Source organism: Platichthys flesus, chromosome 6, assembly GCF_949316205.1.
Source record: "Platichthys flesus chromosome 6, fPlaFle2.1, whole genome shotgun sequence".
NCBI lineage: Eukaryota > Metazoa > Chordata > Actinopteri > Pleuronectiformes > Pleuronectidae > Platichthys > Platichthys flesus.
The window spans coordinates 21,951,154-21,974,837 of NC_084950.1; the positions used below are offsets into that span (position 1 = coordinate 21,951,154).

Here is a 23,684-nt window from a genome sequence, read left to right on the forward strand (position 1 = left end):
AGTCATCGTAAGTTCACTCAGGTCTAGACACACACATCCTGACGGGCTGGCTGAACGCCCAGCTAATCAGATTTCAACCAACTCCCAGGCCAGAACGAACTGAAACAAGTTTATTTTTCATGAACGACTAAATAATAATAAAAAGTTACTCGTGGTATTTCATAAACCTAAGCAGATGTGTGGGATTTGCAATGATATCTCTTTTTAAGTCCAGTGAACTCACTTTGAGGAAATGCAGCTGTCCCAGTCAGTATAGCATCTCAGACCTTTCCTTAAAATATAATTAAACATAATTATATTTATTGCTATGAGTTAGATTATGCTTCATGTATATAAATTGCTTATTCAGAGTCTTCACAGTTCTCTGGCTGCCCGATCCTCTAATTTACACTGACTGTTTTATCAGGTAGAGAGCATGCCAAGGTCAGCTGACTGCACTCACACTGTCTTCTCTGTCTCTTTGTGTGTGTGTGCGAGAGAGAGAGAGAGAAAGAGAGAGAGAGAGAGAGAGAGAGAGAAAGAGAGAGAGAGGTCCTCTATCCTTTCTTATAGGGCAAATAAGACGCATATATGAAGAATCCTTATTTTCAGTCTTGAAACAGTGATGAGCGATGGTAACACCCAGGATTATAGTATATCAAGTCTCTATGGGAGGCAAAACGTGTCTTCTATATGAATGTCTTGCATTGGACTTCTCAGTTTTCTACCTGACCCTGGACATGGGAACATCTCTCCGTTTCATGCTGGACACTATCTTTTCTCATGAATGTTGTAAATATTGTTATTTAGTTGATGCTGCTTTACACAACATCTATTTTCACTTCAGATTAAAGTTCCTCTATGTAGTTTTTCCTCCCTCTCGTTGGGGGTTAATGTCAGAGGCAGGTTGTGATTGACGTCTGAATATGGGCTATACAGATAAAAATACTTTGAGTGATCCAAAGATTACACTGAGCATTCTGTGTAGGACTTGTTGGTGAGCAAAAGCCTGTAGTTTCGCCTACATAACATATCAATATATCTTTGTATCCTGAAATAACCATGTTTGGGGATTTTGTCACCTTCATCAAACCAGCAAGACAAGCCCAGTTTGTTGTAGAGTGAATGGTATTGCACCTGGGGTAAGGTGCTACTAGGGTCAGTATAGCCCCTGACCCTATTTATTGCTCTTAATACAGAATCCGAGAGAAATATTATTAGATGTAAACTCCACAGAGATTGTTGACTTTTAGATTATATTAGATTAGATTAGATTTCTTTATTTATCCACACAATGGGGAAATTCACTTGTTACAGCAGTAATAGAAAAACAGAATTAAAGTAACAGGGTCGATTGTTGTGAGATGAATGAATGTCTGTGTTAGGTGAATGAGGGGGTCCACTCCTCCGAACATGGGTCAGCTCCCGCTGCACCTTGCCCAGGCAGGGAGGCGTCTCTCAGGGATCCACTCACCTTTGACCTCCGGCAGGGCGAGTGGAACTAAGCTGCTCATCAGTGCGACAGAATCCACCAGCAGCGACCGGTTTGTCACATGACCAGCGAGCCTGCCTCCCTCTCTCCATGTCTCTCTCTCTCCCGGTGTGTGTGTGTGTGTGAGTGTGTTGGTTTTAGTTCCGTGTTCCCCGAGGGGCTGGATGAGTCTTCACGGCGTGTCTAGTACCTTTCAAGCCACTGCAGAGATCGGTTGGGCGCGGGGAGCATCTTCCTCCTCCTCCTCCTGCTCCTGCTCCTCCTCCTGCAGCTCCTCCTCCTCCTACTCACTCAGTCGCTTCGCCGGGACCGACACTGGACCATGCTCACGCGGGTGAAGTCTGCGGTGGCCAGCTTCATGGGAGGCGTGATGGCCGGGGGCGCCAACGGTGAGCACCCAGGCGGCGGCGGGGGCTCGGACCTGCCGCTCCGGTTCCCGTACAGCAGACCGGAGTTCCTGGGACTCTCGCCGGACGAGATCGAGTGCTCGGCGGATCACATCGCGAGACCTATCCTCATCCTGAAGGAGACCAAGCGGCTGCCGTGGTCCACCGGCTACGCAGAGTGAGTAGACCTGTGTGCGTCCATGTTTTCCCACCGCATCCTTCCTGGACCAGGAGTTAAGTCCTCAGGGCGTCAACACAAACAGTCTGTCTTCTTACTGCTGGATCCACGCGGGGCCTAGATTACAGGAGAATAAAGCCAAGGTGCAGCTGATGGCCTATATATTCTACAACATAAACACCACTGTCTCCCATGGGACCACAGCACATGATAAACCAGATAATTTACAATCTATAGTGGCCTCATCGAACGACGTCATTACTGTGGAAGCATAGCTGACGTCATTTGTTTATAATAAGGTCACTGGTGTTGACTCATTTTAGAATATGGAGTTAGATTGTGTTGCATGGTCAGATCACTAATAAACTACTCCATCAGATAACCTGGATAATATGTTCGTCAACAGACCTGTAACCAATATTTTACTGTAGGCTTTTCTTCAAATCTGCATGTGTCTGTAGAGCCAGTAAAACCTGATTACAACCTTATAGACACATTGGATAGCAGCTTTTCTCATTATTTGCTCTGTCAGTTTTTGCCGTCACACACTGTTTTCCTCCTCCCACTGTATAACTGAGTGCAGAGCTGCAGCCGGACCCATACGATTCACCTGTTGTGCTGTTGATATCACATATTAGAGAATCGCTTGGGGTCCCTGGATCCGCCTGAATGCTATTTTAACCCGTGGGCTTATAACCGTCACAGGATTTAATGCAGTGGCTCATGAAAACTTGTTATGAACTAAAAAATGGCAGAAATTAAGAATTTGTATTGTTTATTTATTAATTTGATAGGGACAGAGCTCGTTAATGAACATCAGTTTAAAAACACTCCATATAAACGTGCCAGATTCTAGCAAGAATGCTAATTTACATCTGTAGTCCCAAAGCAGGTAACACACAACGACAGACACATCTCAAGCAACAACATACATAAACAAATATAAACACCTGACAAGTAAAACAGGACCAAACACAGCCTGCTTTTAAACACAACACCAAAAGATAGAGCTCGACATTTCCCTGGACTTTGCCTTTCACATACAAGCCAGGAGGTTGTGTGTGCGTAAGAGGCGTTCACAACAACAGGGGTATGTCCGGCACCTGGGTAGAGCCTGCAGGAGGCAGCACAGTGGTGGTTCTAGGATATTTATAAATCAGAGGGGGAAATTATATGATCAACATCTGTGTTCAATTCCTCATCCAGTAAGGTGCACATTTTAAATCATATGACAAGATTGTGAGCAATCCTCAATCATATTTTTTTTAAGGTCTCGTGTCAGAAATGTCATCAACACATTTTCATTCTGCATTTTCACATGGACACACTCAGACATTTGACTGATATTATACTATGGGGCTGGCATTTGCGTTCTCACATACATGCAAATCCCCTCTGGAAAATAGCTTTCAGTGTCTGAAAGCAACTAGAGACTGTAGCTTTTATGAAACAGGAGAGAGGAGTATTGAATCACTTAATTTGCATACAGCTGAGATGTATGCAAAGCCCTCCTCAGAAAGTCACTACACACAAACCAGAGTTTATCTTTCATGTCCGGGACATTCACCTTTAACCGGACACAACTTAGAAATATAATAAAGTCAACATATAATAAGCTTTTTCTAGTTTTCTATCTTTTGCAATTTTATTATTTTTGTTTGCACCAAGCGCATGCATCGTCAATTTGTTAAATGTAGATATGTTGCAAAAAAGGTGTGAAAACAGGACATTAAAATGTGATCTATATTTATAAATGTCTAAATAATGCGACACAGGTCAAAAATTATTCACATTTCTATATATTGAATTTGCTTTGAATTAAAGCAGCAAAGAATGACGTTTCTGAAGCTAGAACCAAAATATATTTGGCATTGCTGTTTGATTCAGTTCTGAAAATGGGTTTAAGTTTCATTGTCTGATTTTAAATTCTCAGATTGATTTAGTGTTTCACAACTCAAAAGCTCTATAGGCACTATGCTTCTTATAAACACAGACATCTCCCGTGAATAATTTTCATCTGAAGACAGAAAAGAAAGGGTGATAATTTGTTTCTTTGTTCAGAAACCATCTCCAGCTCATATATGTTCTGAAGTGGGTTGAATGATTGTTGCTATCGTGTTCATATATATATTTAACCGATTTACTGGGGTTTTAGAATTCGAAGAACAAACTGTGGAGTTTTTTCTTCTTCAAATTTGCATATTGAAACAGGATATGGGATCAGTTGAACAACCAGACTTCATGAATACATGTGCTTCTGCTGCCTGTGTGTGTGGGTGTGTGTGTGCCAGCTTGGCATGGCATCAGCCAGGACTGTACTGGGGATTTGTCAACAGTGGGCTGACCTGCCGGCTTTGTTGTCATGAAATCTCTCTGCCAGCGGAGAAAACCTGAGCCCATATGACATGATGTGATCCATACAAATCCTCTCAGGATGGTTAAACATGGTCAGATACTGGATCAATCTGTAAAAAAGATAGATACTTGTAATGCATCTTGAGATTTTGTGCTGGTTGGCAGCTGTTTGCAGCTCTTCAGCCGGAACCCGGAAGGTAGTATAAAGTTATTCCGACCATCCATCCATGCCATGTATCCTTTGTTGATGAGGAGCTGGAGCCCAGCCTAGATGACATTGGGCAAGAGGTAAAGGCTACACACTGGACAGACATCAGATTGGTCCAGACGGTATTCATGTCTGACCATCAGGACAACATGAAATATGGTTTTAATTAATTCTTTGCACTGATAAAAACTTGGTTTGAGTGTGTTCATTTTTCAGCCCTGGTAAAAAAATTGCATTCATTCCAATACAATTCTATGCGCCTAGTTTCTTAGCACTGCTCTGCTAATGATGCGGCTCTAGGGGCGACAATTTAAGACCATCACTTGTCCACTAGTTGCATGGACAGAAATATCTCAGCTGTTATTGAAGGAATTGTGCAAAAATTCATGGTCCTCAGACAATTGAAACTTGTGACTTTTATAATCCTTAGTAGCATTTTTGGATTGCTTTGGAATGTATACATACAGTATTTTCAGGGTGCCCAGAGGATAAACCCTACTTTCTGTCGGGATCCCTGACTACTATTTGGCACACAAGCTTGTAATGAAATTTGCGATTCCCGGATGATGCATCATTTTGACGTTTATATACACATTGGAGTATAAACTCACAGATCCTCTGACATGGCTTTAGTCCTGTTCATACCTGTTTTTTAGATATAACATACAGTGATTAACATACCGTTTTTATCTAGTGACTACAAAAAGAACAATACAAAATGGATTCTTCACAATCAGATCTTAGAAACACTTACTTTGTGTTTTTCCACCTTATACAAACATCCTGACTATTTAACCCACATGCTGAGACTGTGCAGGATGACCTGCGTAGTCTCGTGCTTTCCTCCCTCACACCCCCTGTGTTTGTGTGAGCGGGCCTGTCTGAGCCTCAGGGTGATCCAGGGTCAGTGTGTTGCTCTCACTGACAGGAAGAGCAGCTCCGCTTCATGAGGAGGACTCCGATGCACAGTCTCTCTGAGTGGGCGCACTGTCAGGTCCAGTGAGCATGATCATTTGAATGGATCAGTGACGATTGCTCCCTCTCACTTGCCTCACCCTTTCTTCAACTTGTACAGCGCACCAACAGGCCGCACTTCTGTAGACAGGCTACATCTACTGCAGATGCCCTCTCCAGCACTGACCACTTACCGACCGTGCTCTCTTATGCTGCTTACTCTTTCTAAAAGTAGTGTGGACGATGCCCCGGAGGTCACCTTCACTGTATACACACAGGGAGTCTTATCAGTTGTAGAGGGGTTCACCAAGGTGACCATGTCGACTCCCAATACATACACAACTCTGCCATGAATATAAACTCCACGATATTTATTACAGTTTTTACGGTGGATTATTGTTTCCTCCCACAGTCCAAAACCATGCAGCTTTAAATTGCCGACTCTTGCCAGGAGGTGGGAATGGTTGTATGACTCGATGAACCCTGCATCCATTCTGAGTGAGTTATACAGTTGGACAGCGCTAAGTGCATGTGTGAGTGCACCCGAATGTATCCTCAATACGTCTGTAGATCCCATCACACAGACCACATTCAGAAAAGGCCCTGCGATTGCTTGCCTCCTTTCAGGGGTGTGCCCTGCACTTCACTCACTGTCAGCAGGGATTGGTTTCCGGCCAGAGGGATGGATAGTTCTTAGTTCTTTGTATGAGATCAGGGAATGTGGGACACTAAAAGCTACAATGGCCCCCATTTTATTTCAATCTTCAGTTTAAATACAAGTAGGTTTAAACACATTGTGCCCACACAAATAAATCAAAGCAGACAGTCTGGATAAAACACAGGCACTACTACTTTTGGCCAGTGGTGCATGGGATCATAAAGCCAAAGCTAATTCTGTGCTATATTGGCCTGAAGAAGATGTAAATGGAAAAGTGTTAAATAATTCCAATTGGGATGATGCGATTCTTGGGATTCTTCTTCTTCCTCAACTAATCCAATTGCATCTTGGCAGAGGGGAGTGGTGACACTGGGAGAGGCCAGCAGAAGTTGTGACAAAGGTTTCCCACTGACTCAGTACCAATAACGCAAACCCCTGCAACCTCAGCAGCAAGCTGATCAATGCCGAATCAATACGTCTGTGAGCTAAACCCTCGCACTGTGCACTGTGTGTTTTGGCTGCAGGTCAGCAGACATGATTGTGTTCGGGCACGTTGGTGCTGTGTCTGCATAGGAGGCCGCAAGGGGACATGGGTGGTGTGCAAATCTGTGTGAAGGGAACAGAGACGAGGAGGTGAGATTCACAGAGTGGTATCGGCGAAAGAATTCACGGAATGCATGTTTGACAAATCTAATCTAATTCCATGAACAGACCCTAACTATGTGAGTTGTCCTTCTATATTTACACCTTTGCCAAGGAGGTCATTTTTTTACCCCTGCTTGTTTGATTGTTAGAAAGATTATGCAAAAAAAACTACCAGGGAATAATTCATTAATCTTGATCAAATTATATATATATATATATATATATATATATATATATTGTTCAATTGTAAAGGATCTTAATAAAGGTATTGTCACCTTCAGCTATTTAATGGAAGCACATGAGCGTCACTTCATTCATGCAAAGCTTCCTGGTGCTCAGTCACATGATGTAGCACATGGTCTTGGCTCATTTCTGCCACACTTCTTGACTATTTTCATCACAGATAAAGCTTCTCACTTTTGCACAACTTGCACATAAAACAATACATTTTCTTTATCATCAGCTGATATTTGGTGCAATTTGGTGCACATTAACTTGGTGGGAAGTGATAAATGTGGTTTCACAGGGGGACTGTTGGGCCTTGGTGGAGGTATGCACTCTACCGAGTTGCATTTTGAACTATTATGGCCGTATTTGTGGGTTTATAATGTAATAATATCCCTAAAATGACCTGCAGGTTCCCTAGACTTTTGAAGCAGTGTTACTGAGAAAGAAAAAAATCCTCAAAGCAAAGCAGGAGCACGGTGGACTCCAGCTCTGACAGGATAATTAGGGTCATGTGATGGTCTCGAATGTGAAGAAGTGAAATGAGGTAACTGAATATGACAGCCCTGCTCTCAGATACAGCTCAGGCCTCGGGGTGTGGACGGCTTTTTGTCTCATATCGGAGTTAAAGCTTGAAAGCTCAACTGCTGTGAATCTTGTGATCTTCCCGGGTCAGACAGACTTCATTCCCTGCAGTGCTCGGCCTCAGACACGCATTGTGGCGCATGGAGTCTAGAGCCTCCCTTCGTCATATGAATTTCAGGAGAAGAGGAAAACTCTATCTGTATAAATAAGAGCTGGCAACTTTCCTTAAATATGACTTGACTTGACTCTATGTAGTGAGCTTATTCTCTAATGCCCAACAGTGGAGCTTTTTTCTTTTCCCTTCCATTACTTCACTTTATGAATACAATCAACAATTGAGGCCAACTCAATGTTAACTGTGATAAATTATCCATCTCCAGCAGGTTTCAAGGTCTTTCCCATTTGTTTGGTTACCTGGAAAGTTTGACCTATAAAACACCTGTTGTGCTGTGGAACACATTCTGCATCAATGAACAACAGAAACACTTGGTTTTAAATATGAAGCAGGTTTGCTAATCTATTAATAAGCACCATCACAGTTAGATTGCAAAGTTGATAAACGGTGACATTTGAGTATGAAAGTTCATTCTTGACCTGGGAAATGAAAGTGGTGCTGGAATAACTTTGTAACTTAAAGGGGACATATTATGAAAATTTCATTTTTTAGTGCCTCTACATGTTAATTTGAGAATTTCTGGCATGTCAACCGTCCCAAAAACTCTGTGCGTCCAATAGGATATGACCGAAATAAACTTCATAGTCACACCATGCCCATGTAGGGAGTCTCGCTACATGGCCTTTAAGTGGCCGTATAAACAGGGGACCCCCGGGACCCCTCTAAACGTTGACTCAACAGTGTGGAAGGATCCTGCTGCTGCGCCAGCTAAAGCTCCCACTGCTCCCACTGCGGGGCTGCGCTGGGGATCTGGGGCTCTCACAGCCAGGCTCACCGGGGTGAGGGGGGCGGGGCACTCAAAACAGGTCAATCTGAGGAGGGCTGTTTTAGAGAGGGTAAAAAGGTGCTGTTTTAAATGATCCTTGTGGTATTTTGACCAAAATATGTAACAGACATTTCATTAAGACCCCAAGGAACCATATCAACTGTGGTGAAATGGGCATAATATGTCCCCTTTTAAGTCCATTTATCTTTTGCTGGATCTTTTAACTACATTGCATGTGCTGCATCACTGAATAGTGTGTGTATGGCGAAATGAATGCATGTAATGACAACTCAGCCATCTTCATTACAACTGAGCAGCCTCCACATGTTGATGAAAGATCGTAAGTGGACCTGAGAAATATGTAGCACGTGGACAGCTAGAACTTTTTCTGTCGAGCCCTGATAAAGTATTTTGCCTCGTACTCAAACACAGAAAGACGCTGCTCAAACCAGGATTCAAACCGGGAGCCTAACTGCTGCGCGATAACAGTGCTAACCACAGCACCACCAACAACTTCACAGCCCCACTGTGATGGGACGTGAAGCTCTTGCCTGGACTATAATGAACAGATATCCACGGTATCTGGGTTATAGCTGTGAGGGGAAAGCAAGTGCTCCATTGAATCCTGTCTTACTGACACACTGTAGGGGAGTATGTTATTATTAGTCTTTAGCACGGGGGACGTCGAGAGCACGTTGTGTAACACACCAATCAAAATCAATCTTGCTGAGTGATGGCCTCCACAGTTAACATCCTGTGGTTTTGACGACCCATCGTGTTTTCTTAGCTGTAGACGGACGATCTCTGCGCTGCGTGTTAGTCCCTGTGAGCAATTAGGGTTATTTATATAGGATCCCCCATAGGGAGGTAATCATGACTGCCTCTCTGCAGACCATTACAAATAGATGCAAATCTTGCCGTATTCCTAAAATCTCAATTGGTCTTTCGTGCCGTATAATTGCAGAACGAAAACAAGAAAAAAGTGACCTAGTTTCCACAAAAATTTGTGTTTGTTTTTCACACTTCTTCCCGCATGCAGCTTGATAATTTAACTCCCCATGCCTCTAATTTCATAAGGTATTCTGTGCAGAGTATTTAAAAGGCCACTGTGGAGTTAACATCTCCTGCGGTGTGGCTAAATTAAGAATGCCTGGAGTATTGTTAAGCAGCGGGTGCTTGTCCATGACTACAGCAGCTCGCAGCAGCAGTGCACCATCTGCCAGGTGTTGTGTAATGCAGTATGCACGTGTCTCTCCGGCACTGGACTCAAATTGAAATGTGTACGTTAGGTCAGTGTACATCTGCTGCCTTTCATTCACCGTATCTCACTATATTCACCGCTGCAATGGAGGCAAAACCATCACTTTTAGATGAAAGGTCATCTTCTATCGCCTGTAAATCTGCTGAATCAGCAGTCACGTGTCCAGCAGACGCGTTGAGCAAGAGTCCCGCAGCAGAGTATCTGCGGGCCTCCCTCTATCATCTCATTCAGGAGATTTTATCTCTGCATTAGTAAACACAGAGAGGCCCTGTGACCTTGTGAAAAGTTGAAATGATGACGCAGCTGCTGCTGAACTGTGTTTCTGACGGAGGGCTGTACTTGAAGAGATGTGAGTTAAGATGACAGATGATGTCACAGAAATTTTTCAACCCTCAGGGTCTCTTAGTTTTTTAATATATTAACTCACTTCCCTATTTATATCATGAATAGTACACACATATGGTCTGCTGAAATTATTGTAGGTATTGTAGCATTTTGATCTCATGACTCCAGTTTATTTAGTATTTTATTCGTACTGATTTTCTCTTCATAATAAGTGTTAAGAAGAATCGTGGCCTCAATACATGTGTCTTGCTGTCTCTTCTCCATCCAGAGTGATCAATGCAGGGAAGAGCACATTAAATGAGGACCAGGCCTGCTGTGAAGTGCTGATGGTGAAAAGGAGACCGGCAGGAAGCAGCACACCCAACCGGACCCCCCAGACCCGCAGGAGGTCCTCCCTGCCCAACGGAGAGGGCCTGGGTCCACAGGAGAACCAGGTGAGTCAAACAAATGTGTCTGACTCCATCGGGAAGTTATCCACCATTCCACCATGTCCAGATTAACAAGTCAAAACATATAAGTTAACAAGTGGAATTATCCTTCAAGTACTTATAGTTTTAGACAAAACTTTTAAACAAGAATGTAAAAGAACAAATAGGACACTGAATTCTATGCCTCAGCCTGAGAACTTAAAATAACAGGGAACAAGTACTGTATTGGATTGTTCATTATGGGAATATGATAATAAAATCGTAATATTAAAGGAATTTAGTTGCACTTGATAAGATAGTTGTTATATTACAGGAATCTTTTCAAAAAAGAGCCAAAAGCAAATATATTGTTATTTATGAAATCTATAATAAATGATAACCTCACAAGATGTTCCACATTCCTCATTTGAAAGCTTGAGAGAGGCTGATCTTCTGATATTCCCCCTCTAACACAACACTTATTATTATAACTTTATTTCCATAGACTTTCTACTATTTCTTGCAATATAAAAACTTTATTTTGGTATTATTACTTTACTCGATTAGTGTTTTCCGTTGAGTTGGCCCTGATCCATCGTAACCCTACGTTTTGATGACATGTTAAGGCTCTTCAATAGCTTCTTCATTTGAGCTCCGAGTGAATGTAAAGTCCTTAAATGTCCCTGGGGCCTGCTGTTGGGACCCACTGTCCCCTCATCCCGTCCCATCAGCAGTTTATTGGGGCATACAGTGACAGCCAAGGCAAACATGAGCACATTTGCACACTAAGAGGGAGTTCAAGTTTACTTTGTGTTCTTGCACACAACACACAGTGTCATGCATGAAGGAAAACGACATGATTTTAAATGTGAAGCCACTTCTGTCTGTCTTGGGGATCAGTGCACAAACACAGGGTAATGACACAGTCACTGACTCTGTCGCTTTATATGTGTATCTCACTTTATCTTTCTGATTTTACAAGCACACTGTGATTTATGTTTGCTCATTGTATAGTTCTCTTTAAACACTTTGAAATTTGATTTGTTATATATTTAATTTCCTCATATTTATATGTGTAACACTGCTGCTAATGTTTACTCTCAGCCCACCAGTACTTCACCGAGCCCTACCGAGAGCCTGCAGAAAACCAATGCAAGTATCTCATGACTCACTGCTGCAGTGATACTAGACCCATAAGAGGAGTGTAGAGCTGTTTCTAGTGCTCTTTGCTTCATAGGCTCAAGCTGTAGCTCCAGCATGCACTATATTTAGAAAACCTTTGCTTTAGTTTGTGTAGAAATTTGTGCAACCAATGATCCAAACTAAGTGAACAGAATAATGCAGTACAGGCTACTGTGTAAACCCTGACCCTTCAGAACTCAGCCCTTCCCCTTACTATGGAAGTAAATCTGTGTCATCGGGATTTGAAACAAAAAAGACATTGAATTTCTAGCACTGAATATTTATGCATGGAAATTATGTTCAACCTCAAAAAATTCAACCTCAAAAAATTCAAATGCAACATCCGGGGATCCAAGGAGGAGCAATCAATTCCAGATTCAAGATCGGGAGCGTGCGTCAAGCAACGGGAGCGGGAGTGACCGACACCAATGCAGCTTTGACTTGTCAGCTAGCACAGTGACTAGCCATGTCCAACAATGGTGCTTCGGTGAGTGTTTAAACTCTTCTATATGCCATCGGTGTAGTTTGTTTCTGTAAGATGTAGTAATAGACAGCTGACATGTGTACATTCACGGACTTTATTGGACATAAACTAAGTGGAACTTAAACGAGATGACGTTCGGATTTTTTTTTTCCGAACGGGCCAGTGACTGGCATGGATAACGCCAGGATTTCAATTTACAAATAATACTTATTATATGATCCCTGCCTGACTTGTTTGTGTTTATCTGCTGTAGACGAGCTTTAACAGCGCGGTGCGCCGCTCTCTATCCTGTTAAAAGTGAATGTCGCTCACCCAGCTCTCTCTCTCTCTCTCTCTCGCTCCACTGTCAGCTGTAACCCTCAGCTGTTTTAAGACACGTCACACCAAGACGCTTTGACAGCTCTGACAACGCTGAAGCTACAGCCGAGACAGTAAGGACAGGGCCGGTCTTTCCTACAGGCGACATAGGCGGTTGCCTAGGGAGCCACTCAGAGGGGGGCGCCAAAAACTGCGCCGAGCCAAAAAATTAAAATATATTATATCTTAAAACAGCTGACAGGGCCGGGAAACCTTTCAAAATAAAGTTCCCCAGCCCAGCCGTGCCCGTCCTCCGCCCTCACGCCGCCGGTGGAGAACGGTGTCCCAGGTATGTGGGAGACACGTTACACCAAGACGCTTTGACAGCTCTGACAACGCTGAAGCTAACTCACCTTCGACATGCAACATCAGAGCAATATTGTGTCCCGACGTCGACACCGAGCGACCGTCTTTTCCAAAGAGAGGAGAGATGTTCGGATTTGATTGTGTGGTAGGCAGCATTGATGAAAATAAATATGTATGCAAGTTAAAAAGAAGTGGTCTACGTATTTCTGATTTGATTTGGCTTTTCGTGCATTTGGTTTAACACATGTAGTAACAGGAGAGAGAGACAGTGGAGCGAGAGAGAGAGAGAGAGAGAGCTGGGTGAGCGACATTCACTTTTAACGGGAGAGAGAGCGGCGCACCGCGCTGTTAAAGCTCGTCTACAGCAGATAAACACAAACAAGTCAGGCAGGGATCATATAATAAGTATTATTTTAAATAGTGGCCCATCCAAAATTGAAATCCTGGCGTTACCCATGCCAGTCACTGGCCCGTTCGGAAAAAAAAAATCAGAACATCATCTCGTTTAAGTTCCACTTAGTTTATGTCCAATAAAGTCCGTGAATGTACACATGTCAGCTGTCTATTACTACATCTTACAGAAACAAACTACACCGATGGCATATAGAAGAGTTTAAACACTCACCGAAGCACCTCGTTGCTTGACGCACGCTCCCGATCTTGAATCTGGAATCGATTGCTCCTCCTTGGATCCCCGGATGTTGCAGTTGAATTTTTTGAGGTTGAATTTTTGAGGTTGAATTCTTTGCGGTTGAATTTTTTGAGCTTGAATTTTTTGAGGTTGAATTTTTTGCGGTTGAATTTTAAACGTTGAAAAACATTCAAATACATAATTTCCATGCATAAATATTCAGTGCTAGAAATTCAATGTATTTTTTGTTTCGATTCCCGATGACACAGATTTACTTCCATACCTTACACACTGTATGTTTCAAGCATCTTCATGCACAGTGCTTAAGAGAGATTAGTATCTAAAGAATAAAAGCATGATCACTGGTTGCAGGAGGGCGGAGGATCGAACAGTTGCGGCCCTTTTTGAGGGCTCAAAGGCGCGTGATGAATGAACCACATCACAGGGGACTTTGTGTGTGTGTGGGAGGAGGCCTTGTGTAGATGGACTTTAGGAACATGCATGTCAGATCCATTAAAGCCTGTAGATTGAAGCATTGGTGCCAGAGGAAGCAGAATGAGTTCAATCCATTCATGGACCTCTTGCACCACCAAGAGGAAGTACACGCTCAGATCAGAGGCTGTCATTGAAGTGACAGCTGCAGCCCCTGAAACAATTCCACTGAACACCTATGGCAGTGGTTCTCAAATGGGAGTCTGTGGACCCCGGCAAGACCTTGAACAGTTTCCAGATTTATCTTTTAAAATGATCATGATATCTGGGTAGTCTGGGTTGACATGGTGAAAATATATTTTTTAATCAAGTTTATCTCAAGTTGTTATTCACGTAATTAAGTAGAATTGTAAAAAAAAAAATATGACTTGATTTAGGTTACAGCCCGAAGAGGTCAAACTATCCAGTATTTCACAATGAAGCTAAGAAAAATAAGGAAAGAATATATTTTATAGAGGTAATGTTTATTAGTTTTTTTTCTTTTTCCACCTGATGTTGACACTTGTAAGCAGGTCTTAAGTTCATCATATGACTGCAAGATAATTGGGTGCTTTTAGTACACACTTTTATAATAATGGATGCTAAGTCATTAAATTGTGTACATTTTTATCATTAATTATTCTAAATAATTATAACTATCATGAATCCCAGTTGGAATAATTAACCTGCTGAAATCAACTTCTTAATAACTGTTGAGAAACCATTCTAAATTTGAACCAAGGTAACTGAAGACCCTGCTTATGACCACAGAAGGTTAAGCTACAGACAGAACTCAACAGATGTTGTCAGATAAAACAGCTCGGAGATGAAAATGTTGACTCAGCTGATAACTGACACTGTGCTGGACTCTGTGTCTGATGTCTGTATCCAGGACGGCTCTGAGGACCTAACCTTCCACTATTGGGCGTTGTTCGATGGCCACGCCGGCTCCGGGGCAGCTGTCATGGCCTCCCGCCGGCTCCATCACCACATCGCCATGCACCTTCAGGAGGTGATGGAGGTCCTCTGCACACCGAACCTGCTGCCACCCACATGCCTGGGCGAGGAGCCCATCAATCACCATCTCACCCCCACATCCCAACGCGCCCTCACCAGGGCTGCGTCTCTCCGGGGCGCTGCAGGCGCTCCGGGGTCACCCAGCACGCCACCCACACGCTTCTTCACCGAGAAGAAAGTTTTGCAGGAGAGCCTGGTGATCGGAGCCATCGAGAATGCCTTCAAAGACATGGTAAGAGACATGTTCTGGGTATAAACGAGAGAATGTGAAAGTTGTCACCATGATAAGGTCTTACATAAACTCCCCTTTGTGAAATTCAAATACTACTCGCTCCATTCAAAAGGCCTGTTCCTGTGGGCCTGCTAAGCCTCTCGCACAAAGAAAGTTTGTGCTTCAGATGATCTTTAAAAAATATAAGACATTAAGAGATTTTACAGAAGTGTTCTGCATTACAGTATGAACAGAAACCAGGGCAGCATGTTGGTGCAGTTTGTAGCACTGTTGCCTCACAGCAACCGGCTCCCTGTTTGAATCCCAGTTTGTCTGGGGACTCTTTGTTTGAAGTTTGCATGTTCCTCCTGTTTCTGTGTGGATTTTAACTGGGAACACTAGCTTCCTCCCACAGGCCAAAGACATGTAGGTTGGGTTTGGTTCATTGGGGACTCTGAATTGACAGTTTATCTGTGAACATGAGTGTGAATGGTTGTTTGTCTCTTTATTAGCCCTCTGACTCACTGGCAACCTGCCCAGGGTTTATCCTGCCTCTGGCCCAATGTCAATTTGGATTGGCTCCAGGTCTCACATGATACTCATAGGATAAATGATAATGGAAAAATTGATAAATGGATGTTTTTTGAATTGTTCATATCAAGGGTCAACACATAAGATGGCTTAGTTATATTTAGTTTGAACAAATTTATTTCCCTTAGATTAATTCCAATATTAGCTTGAAGTTTCTATATGATTTTTGTCTTCTTTAGTTTGAACTAAAATTATTTGAAAGTCATTCATGTTGAAAGCAAATATGTTCTACTTATGATCAGTTCACATGCCCAAATGTATTTTGCACTATTCCCTTGACTGGCCTTTTGATATTATGCATCCTCCCTTTGGATATTTTGAATATTACAGTAACTCTAATACAATCTATCATCAGAATTAGTTTCCTATACATTGTCACATCACCATGTCCTAATCTGTTATTGAAATGGTATTTAGTGTGTGTGTATGTTGTGTTTCAAACACTTACTCTCTATAGTGGAGAACTGTGGTTGTCATTTTTCAAAATTACAGTTTTTACTGTTGAAAAAAAAAGGACAAATTAATCAAGCTTCTTTAGGTGGCTGATATCTATGAGTGTTTGCAATTTGATTCAAATCCCAAAATGAATACGGATCTAGTTAATGTAAATTTGGTTTCATAAGGAGTCTGTTGGGTCAGAGGTAATATGCACTCAGAGTGCAATTCTAATTGTCTATACAGCTATCAAGCTAAAATTAGATGGGTAGTGTTGTTTACATAAGGATTTGGGCGTCACCCTCTTCTGGCAGTTCTGGGTTTGTACCCTCATGGTTGAATGTACTTATTGTAAGTCGCTTTGGATAAAAGCTAAATTAGCTAAATGTAATGTTATCTAATGTAGTGTTAAGCTCGAAGGTGATGAGGTGCACCGGGGTGAAGTGTGGTCACACACATGAGACTGTACAAACACTCTGAGCAGGACAGATACACACGTTCTTCTCTCACACGCCACCCTTGGCAAATTCATAATGTATGACTGTTCCTCTCAAGCTGGAAGCATGTAGTGTCAGTAAGTCAGCCAGCAAACAGACAGGGGAAATGGTGCACTCTACCCCTTCTACACGCACGCACACACACAGTCACCATCTGGCTGTGTTGTAAGTGGATGAAGGAGACTTTACTCATATAGAGGCCAAAAGATCGAGACCAGGGCCAATCCAAACAGTGTGGACTAGCCTGACAGTCTTTGAGGGGGACAGGTCAAAGGTCACCGGCCTCAGTTTCAGCATCAGGGTTTTCCATCAACAGTCCCTGCTGGGTTTGCACTGGGCCGGGTCACGACAGAATAACAACTGTTACATTGAAACATACAATTTGCTCCAAAGGAAATAGTTGCTCATTTCCATCAGTCGAATAATAGTTTCAGCTGAAAACACATAATATGTATTAATGGGTACAAAGTGAAAAGCTGAAGCAGTAAGGCAAATACTGTGTGATAAAATGAAAAAATATTAATATATTTATGAATAATTAATTGAATAAAATCAGTGAAGTATCTAATGTACGTTGTCTTGCTGCTGTAAACCTGTCTGGCTTTGTAAATGATTTCAAACAGACGCTCTGAACGATCTTCCAGTGATTCTCCACCCATGTGTCCACATCACAAAGTCTCTGCCAAAAGCTAACACTTGTTCTGTGTGAGTCCTGGTGCTTCCACCTTTTAAACACTAGGTGGAAGTGTTAACTTAACTATTTGTACCAAGCTGCATTGGCCATAAAAAGGGATACATAATGAGCACTTGAGTCTGTGGATCATTCAATAAAAGATCTATTGTGGATTTTGGGTCAATGATCAGTTTGTTTCACAGAGTCATGAGGATTTTGTTTATGTAAATACTTTGGATAATGATAGAAATACTGTCGGACAGTAACCTTTGTTAAAATAACATGGCAGAAATCCCGATTTTACTCAGGATTCAGTTCATGGAAGATACAAATTACGGCCCACCTCTTACCCACAGTACATAATCTATCCTCACATTGAAATTACTTCTCTTTCTTTTGCTCTCTTTGTCCTTTCTCTGTTGCAAAAGCCTCAGAGGTGGTCTGCAGGAATCCACGTTTCCCTCTGCTCCTCCTCTCTCCTAACATTTGCCTCTCCAGCTCTTTATCTGGCTCTGAATCTGCACTTTTCACCCAGTGTCTGCTCTCTTTCTTAAAGGGGAATTGCACGGAAATCCACAATTTCAAGCTTTGCAACTTCAGTCACAGCCTCTTTGACTGCCATACCACTAACCTTACAGCAGCTGCTCAGTGTTAAACTTAGTTTTACCAGGTGGTTGCAGCATTTTTTATCTAAAGGCTTTATGATTCTCTGTCATTAAGTCATTTGAGAAATAGTAGATACAATCAGGTTAAAATGAGTGATTAATACAATAATATAATAAACATGATTCAACTTTCAAACACAGATACCAGGTGGAACAATTTAAAAATTAACAATTGTAGGAATGTACCATTAGTACGATTATTGTAAAAGAATTTTGAGCGAGGAGAGAGCACACCAATAAAAATGTGTCTGTAAGAGTTTTCCAGTTTACTAGTCGACACTAACATCACCGACCGCCCCTTGTGTTATTCATTTTTTTACTGAGGCTCATTTAAATAAGAAAAAGGGAAGTGTCAGAGAATCTTGGAAAAGTCTGTTGCTCAAAGTCTCAGTCCGAGTTCACCGCGGCCGCAGTATCTTATTAGAGGGATCCACCTTTAATCCTCCTCTGACACGACTCGCTGCATTCCTGTGAAAGTGGCCGGTTTGTGTGGAGTGGCTGCTCCGGCCTGATAAACACTCAGGGATAAACAGAAAAAAAACAACGTGTAGCTCAGAGACTGAGTCTTATCACTCTGAGGGTTTGTTGGGCCAGGAGGGAAATGAGATGAGATGAGACCTCCTCGGCCGGCACATGTCACCACTGTGTGTGTTGAGGTTGAGGGAAACAGCCAGTGTGCCTATAGCCTATAAAGCTCAATATTTAACATGCTATATAAATTGAATTATGTGTACAAAAGTGTAAAAATAGCAAACTGCTCACGGTGTGGTTTCAAAGCACACAGAGCAGACTCCAGATAGTCATCTAAAAAAGACATAACCCTGCATTAAGCAAAGTGTTTTTTCATTCATGAGATCAATCTTCTCATTGAACATACAATGGCTTGTATAATGTCAAACTATTCCTATATGATGTGTTGTTGTGGGTTTTCCAGGACATTCGGAAAGAGTTCCGTTATGCTGCTTTCTGGCGTCCTTGCTTCAGCTATAACAGACCTGACAGTGTTATCAATTTTCTGTCACTCTGACTGAAAGCAAATAAGCAACTCTTCCAAATGTTTCTGTTTTTTAGGCATGAGGTGTGTTGTTCTTTGCAGTGGTGAAAAGTTACAAATAAGCCTTCTGGCCCTAAAATATAACATGATTATAATTTAGAAAATGAAACATCAACATTATATTGTGGTCCATGGCCAATGAAGATAGAAGGCATTATAAATTACCTATACTACACCAAGCCATCAGGTGGCGATCAAGATGTTAATGATAAGTTATGTGTTACACATAACTTCTCATTAAGGGAGTAACTCAAAGAACTAAAACTATATTTTGATAATAGTTCGGTTGAGAGATACTTTTTTTTTTACGGTTCCCTCAGGCTTTTTAAAATAAAACTTTCACGACATTAACATATAGTTAATCTAGTTTGGTCGGGTGAGATGTGTGGGCGTATACTGCATAATTACACTTTTCGTGCATGTCTTTGCTGTACTTTAGTGTGTCCCTGCCCTTTTTTCTTTTCCCTGAGTATATTATATCCTTGTTGCTAGAGTGGTGGATTTGCTGCTATATTTGTGTTGGCTGAATGTGTTACAGCGACTCCTTTACTCCATTTCCAACTACTTTTGTCGCCTTTTTGGAGGACGTTTGTGATTCAATATTAAAAAAGAAAAGCACTCGTGAAGATGCTTCACTTCTGTATAATAGCTTAGATTTATCGAGCCAAAAATAACAAAATGTTTCAACAAAGGTATCAGGCTGTCATCTCTCCCGAATTATACATACGTGCAGGACCTAATCAGAGGGAGGATTAGAACGTGCTATCATTATTATTTACAGGTATTTGTAAGCCTCAAATGTTCAACTTGATCCATTATTTCAAGATCATAAACAATCTAAAATTTAGAAAATAATTGTCTGTCCAGATCAGATTTACGGCTCCAACAAGATGATAACATAAAGTTAAAGTAAAGTGATTTATAATGGCTTATGTGGTGATTCGATGTGGGGAAGCATTTTGCATTAGATTGTAAGGACAGTTTAGTAGTGCGAGATGTGTGTCTGAGCAGTGCAGTGTACAGCCTCACTCTCTCTGTCTTTTATTTACCTCAGACGTCGGGTGCTTTCTGGCAGAAGTGAAGAGGAGAAAGGTGTAGATGTTTATCCAGACTTTTTAATTATTAAAGACTTGTGCCTGCAGCAAGAGGTATAGTGAGGATAAATATGTATGGCTCACTATGGATTCATAATTCATCCTGTGTGAAGGACACATTTGTTCACCTCCCTCCCACTCGACTCACACACACACACACACACACACACACACACACACACACGTCCTTGGTGCCCCCCATGCCCTCTCACTCCTGAGAAATTTGTTGCTTCTTCAAGCAGACAGCTGCAACATTTGAAAGTGTGTGCTTACACACACAAAGAAACACAGACTTTCTGACTCCTACGAATTTGTACACAAAGCACACACTCACACATATGCAGACACGCAGAACTATTTGTACACCCATGCAGTCGTATTCACGTACACAATGTACACCTACTCTACACTCCTCCTTTGTTCCCTATGAGGTATAAAAACATGCATATACTGTACTTGCTGTAAACAAGCAGACACACAACTTTAGAAAGGTGCGTAATTAGATGGAGGTCAACAGCAGCCGAGCAGAAGGCAATGTGCTTCAGCCGCATCCATCATGGGAAAATATCTCACGGATGGACTAATCCATTTTTCACGCCATTCACATTGTTCATAGTGATGGAAGGACATGGAGGAAGAGACCATGCAGGTCATCAATTTTCTCCGGTATAACTTCCTTCTTCTGTTCTGCAATTAAAAGCAGAGTAACGAGAATTTATGTGAGGGTTTTGATTAATTCACTGACAGGTTAATTATTCATCTAATTAATGAATTAAAAGCATGGGTTTTTTCCTTCTTCAGATCACTCTTTTGGTTTAATTAGCACCAAATTAATCTGGGCTAATTAACTGGTGTAATAACCAGCAGTCCTTCCAAACTTTCTCTTCTATCCTTTTGGTTTCCTTTTTGTTTTATTGCTCCTTGGCACTCTTGATGAATGAATTCATTATGTTGCTTTAATTAATAATGGCATCATGGCAGATTTTAAGTAGCGGCGCAATATTTTACTCCGTATCAGGTTCTTGGTCAATGATATGTGCTGCAGCATGATAGGAAAACATTTATTTTTTTTCTTCTAAATCGTTTCTCAAGGCCGTGGTCCTTCAGTTTCAGACCAGGATGATTTGAGTCAGTCTTTGTAATACTGTCACTAAAAACCATACACTCCCACTTAAATGGCCCCTGCTTGTGCTTAGATTTACTCCGCTTGTGCTCAAACTATGAGCTTGCACTCAGCTATTTTGTCACTTGGACTAATATTCTTGTGCTCCAGGTTGGGCTCTTCTTCTCGTCCTCATGCAGCTTACTGTGCATGTCCTCTGCTCTTGTTTTTTTTCTGAAACAAGTCGGCAGTTCATCTACGTGTCCTTGTATTCCGTCAATGACGGGTTATACAAGTGGTCATACTTTTGGACCTCTTCTGCCAAATGCTGTTCTATTTGGTCCATATTCTTTCTTCTAAATCTTCCGTGGTTTCTGCCAGTATTATGAGGCATGAAACTGGAAATGTGATTCCGGAAAGGATGTAGTTAGCAGACGAATCACATCCCCGCGGGCTGCGTGAGGCTTGCGTAGCTTTGGCGTATAGTTACAAAAATTGGGCAACGCAAGCAAGCACGCAAGCACGCAAGAAGTTGTACGCAAAGACACAGAGGCACTTTTTTTTATTATTACTTTTTTTTTAAGACATTGGTGCGGGCCAATTTAAAAGGCTGGCAGGCCGCAGTTGGCCAGCGGGCCGTAGTTTGGACACCCCTGATTTAGACAATAAAGCAGGCGCTGCAATGAACCCTTCGTTGTTTTATTCAAGGGCAAGTAGATTTGTACATTGTCCACAAAAGAGTGGAAATCATATTTCTCAAAAATGTACACCATGGGCAGCATATTTAGAGAGACAGAGAGACGTCTATCTGTTAGGTTGGACTGAAAGCATAGAGTGCAGCACCTTTCATCCTATAGCAATCATTTATAAGAAAAGTATATAATTAAATTTCATTCAACAGTTGTGGGGGTGTTAGCTTTTCTTCTTTTAGAGTCCTGGTGATTTACTTTGTTCGTAGTACATACAATAAATGTAATTTTATTTCAAAAGATTTAAATGAAGCAGGAGATGTTCACATGATAAAGACAAGCAGGCGCTATTTGTGTGATGGTTTTGAGTGAAAGCATTTCAATATCTGAACTTGAAATCAATACGTTTTGCTCTCAATCTGAAAGACCACACTCTTGAATGAGAATGAAGGAAAAAAAAACGTATCATAGGCCATGCTGATTAGATTATTATTGATTTTTTCCAGAGGACGAGTGTATTAGGTTTTATCCTTAAAAGGCATATGTCGGTTTGTTTAGGATGTGCAGATTGAAAAGGAGAAGGCAGTCTACAACATCTCAGGTGGCTGCACTGCTCTGGTGGTCGTGTATGTACTTGGGAAGGTCTTCGTTGGGAACGCAGGGGACAGCAGGTGAGAAACACCATCACACAAACACACACACACACAAACACAAACACACACACACAATGATTGCACCCGCATATTAAAACACACATATTGTATTTATATATATTTTATCTGTATTATTATTATTATAATTATGAATATTGTTATTATTATGAACACTTTGTTAACTATGAACTTTATGGTAATTTCATCAGTATGCTATCACCACCATTCTTTCCATCCACCCATGCATCTAGGCCTTTTTTCACTCATTCTCTGGCTGTTGTTCAACTTCTCCTGCCAGCTTAAAGTAACAGAGATGTGTTTTGTCTGCTCGTCTCCTTCAGAGCGATCATCATCCGAGCCGGGGAAGTCATCCCCATGTCAGCAGAGTTCACACCAGAGTCAGAGAGACAGCGACTCCAGTTCCTGGTAAGAAAAAAATCTCTTCCCCGCACGTTTCCTCTGAGAGCACAGCTGTCAGATATTAGCAGCGCTGACCTCCCCTCCTGTTGAGACACCAGCCATGCTTTGCTCTCTGTATCCTTCCCACTGCCTGCTCTCTTTGCAAGCTTTATAGTCTACGGAATAGTTTTTCCTATCCCCTAGGCATGTCAATCTTAATTTTTTTTCTTTTCATATAAAAGGCGTACATGCAGCCCCACTTATTAGGGAACGAGTTTACACATCTGGAATTCCCCAGGAGAGTGCAAAGAAAAGAGGTCGGCAAGAGGATGTTGTACCGTGACTTCACCATGTCAGGATGGTGAGTTGTTTAACTATTTATTTCACCACTTAATCTAATTTGCACTGGGGACAGAGCATGCTCACTGTGAGGATACCAATGTCCGATTTCTTTTTGTATTGTTGTATTGTTTGCCTTCCTGTTACATGTTTCAACTCTAAACACATATTAGCTCAAATAACATTCATTGGAGTTCATACCTTCACCAAGGCCC

At 41.8% G+C, this 23,684-nt stretch overlaps 1 protein-coding gene across 2 annotated transcripts in view; it reads left to right on the forward strand.

The window, feature by feature from the left end:
* Nucleotides 1-1,558: 1,558 nt before the first annotated feature.
* Nucleotides 1,559-23,684, forward strand: part of ppm1h (protein phosphatase, Mg2+/Mn2+ dependent, 1H) — a 36,233-nt gene continuing 14,107 nt past the window's right edge. Inside the window, exons 1-7 of one of the 2 annotated variants that reach the window (XM_062389751.1) lie at nucleotides 1,559-2,035; nucleotides 10,481-10,646; nucleotides 11,724-11,771; nucleotides 14,943-15,299; nucleotides 22,637-22,749; nucleotides 23,073-23,157; nucleotides 23,373-23,491. In XM_062389751.1, the coding sequence (XP_062245735.1) occupies nucleotides 1,794-2,035; nucleotides 10,481-10,646; nucleotides 11,724-11,771; nucleotides 14,943-15,299; nucleotides 22,637-22,749; nucleotides 23,073-23,157; nucleotides 23,373-23,491 (1,130 nt within the window). In that variant the 5' untranslated portion in view covers nucleotides 1,559-1,793. The remainder of the gene's footprint in view (nucleotides 2,036-10,480; nucleotides 10,647-11,723; nucleotides 11,772-14,942; nucleotides 15,300-22,636; nucleotides 22,750-23,072; nucleotides 23,158-23,372; nucleotides 23,492-23,684) is intronic. The other variant, XM_062389752.1, reaches the window with a different exon arrangement.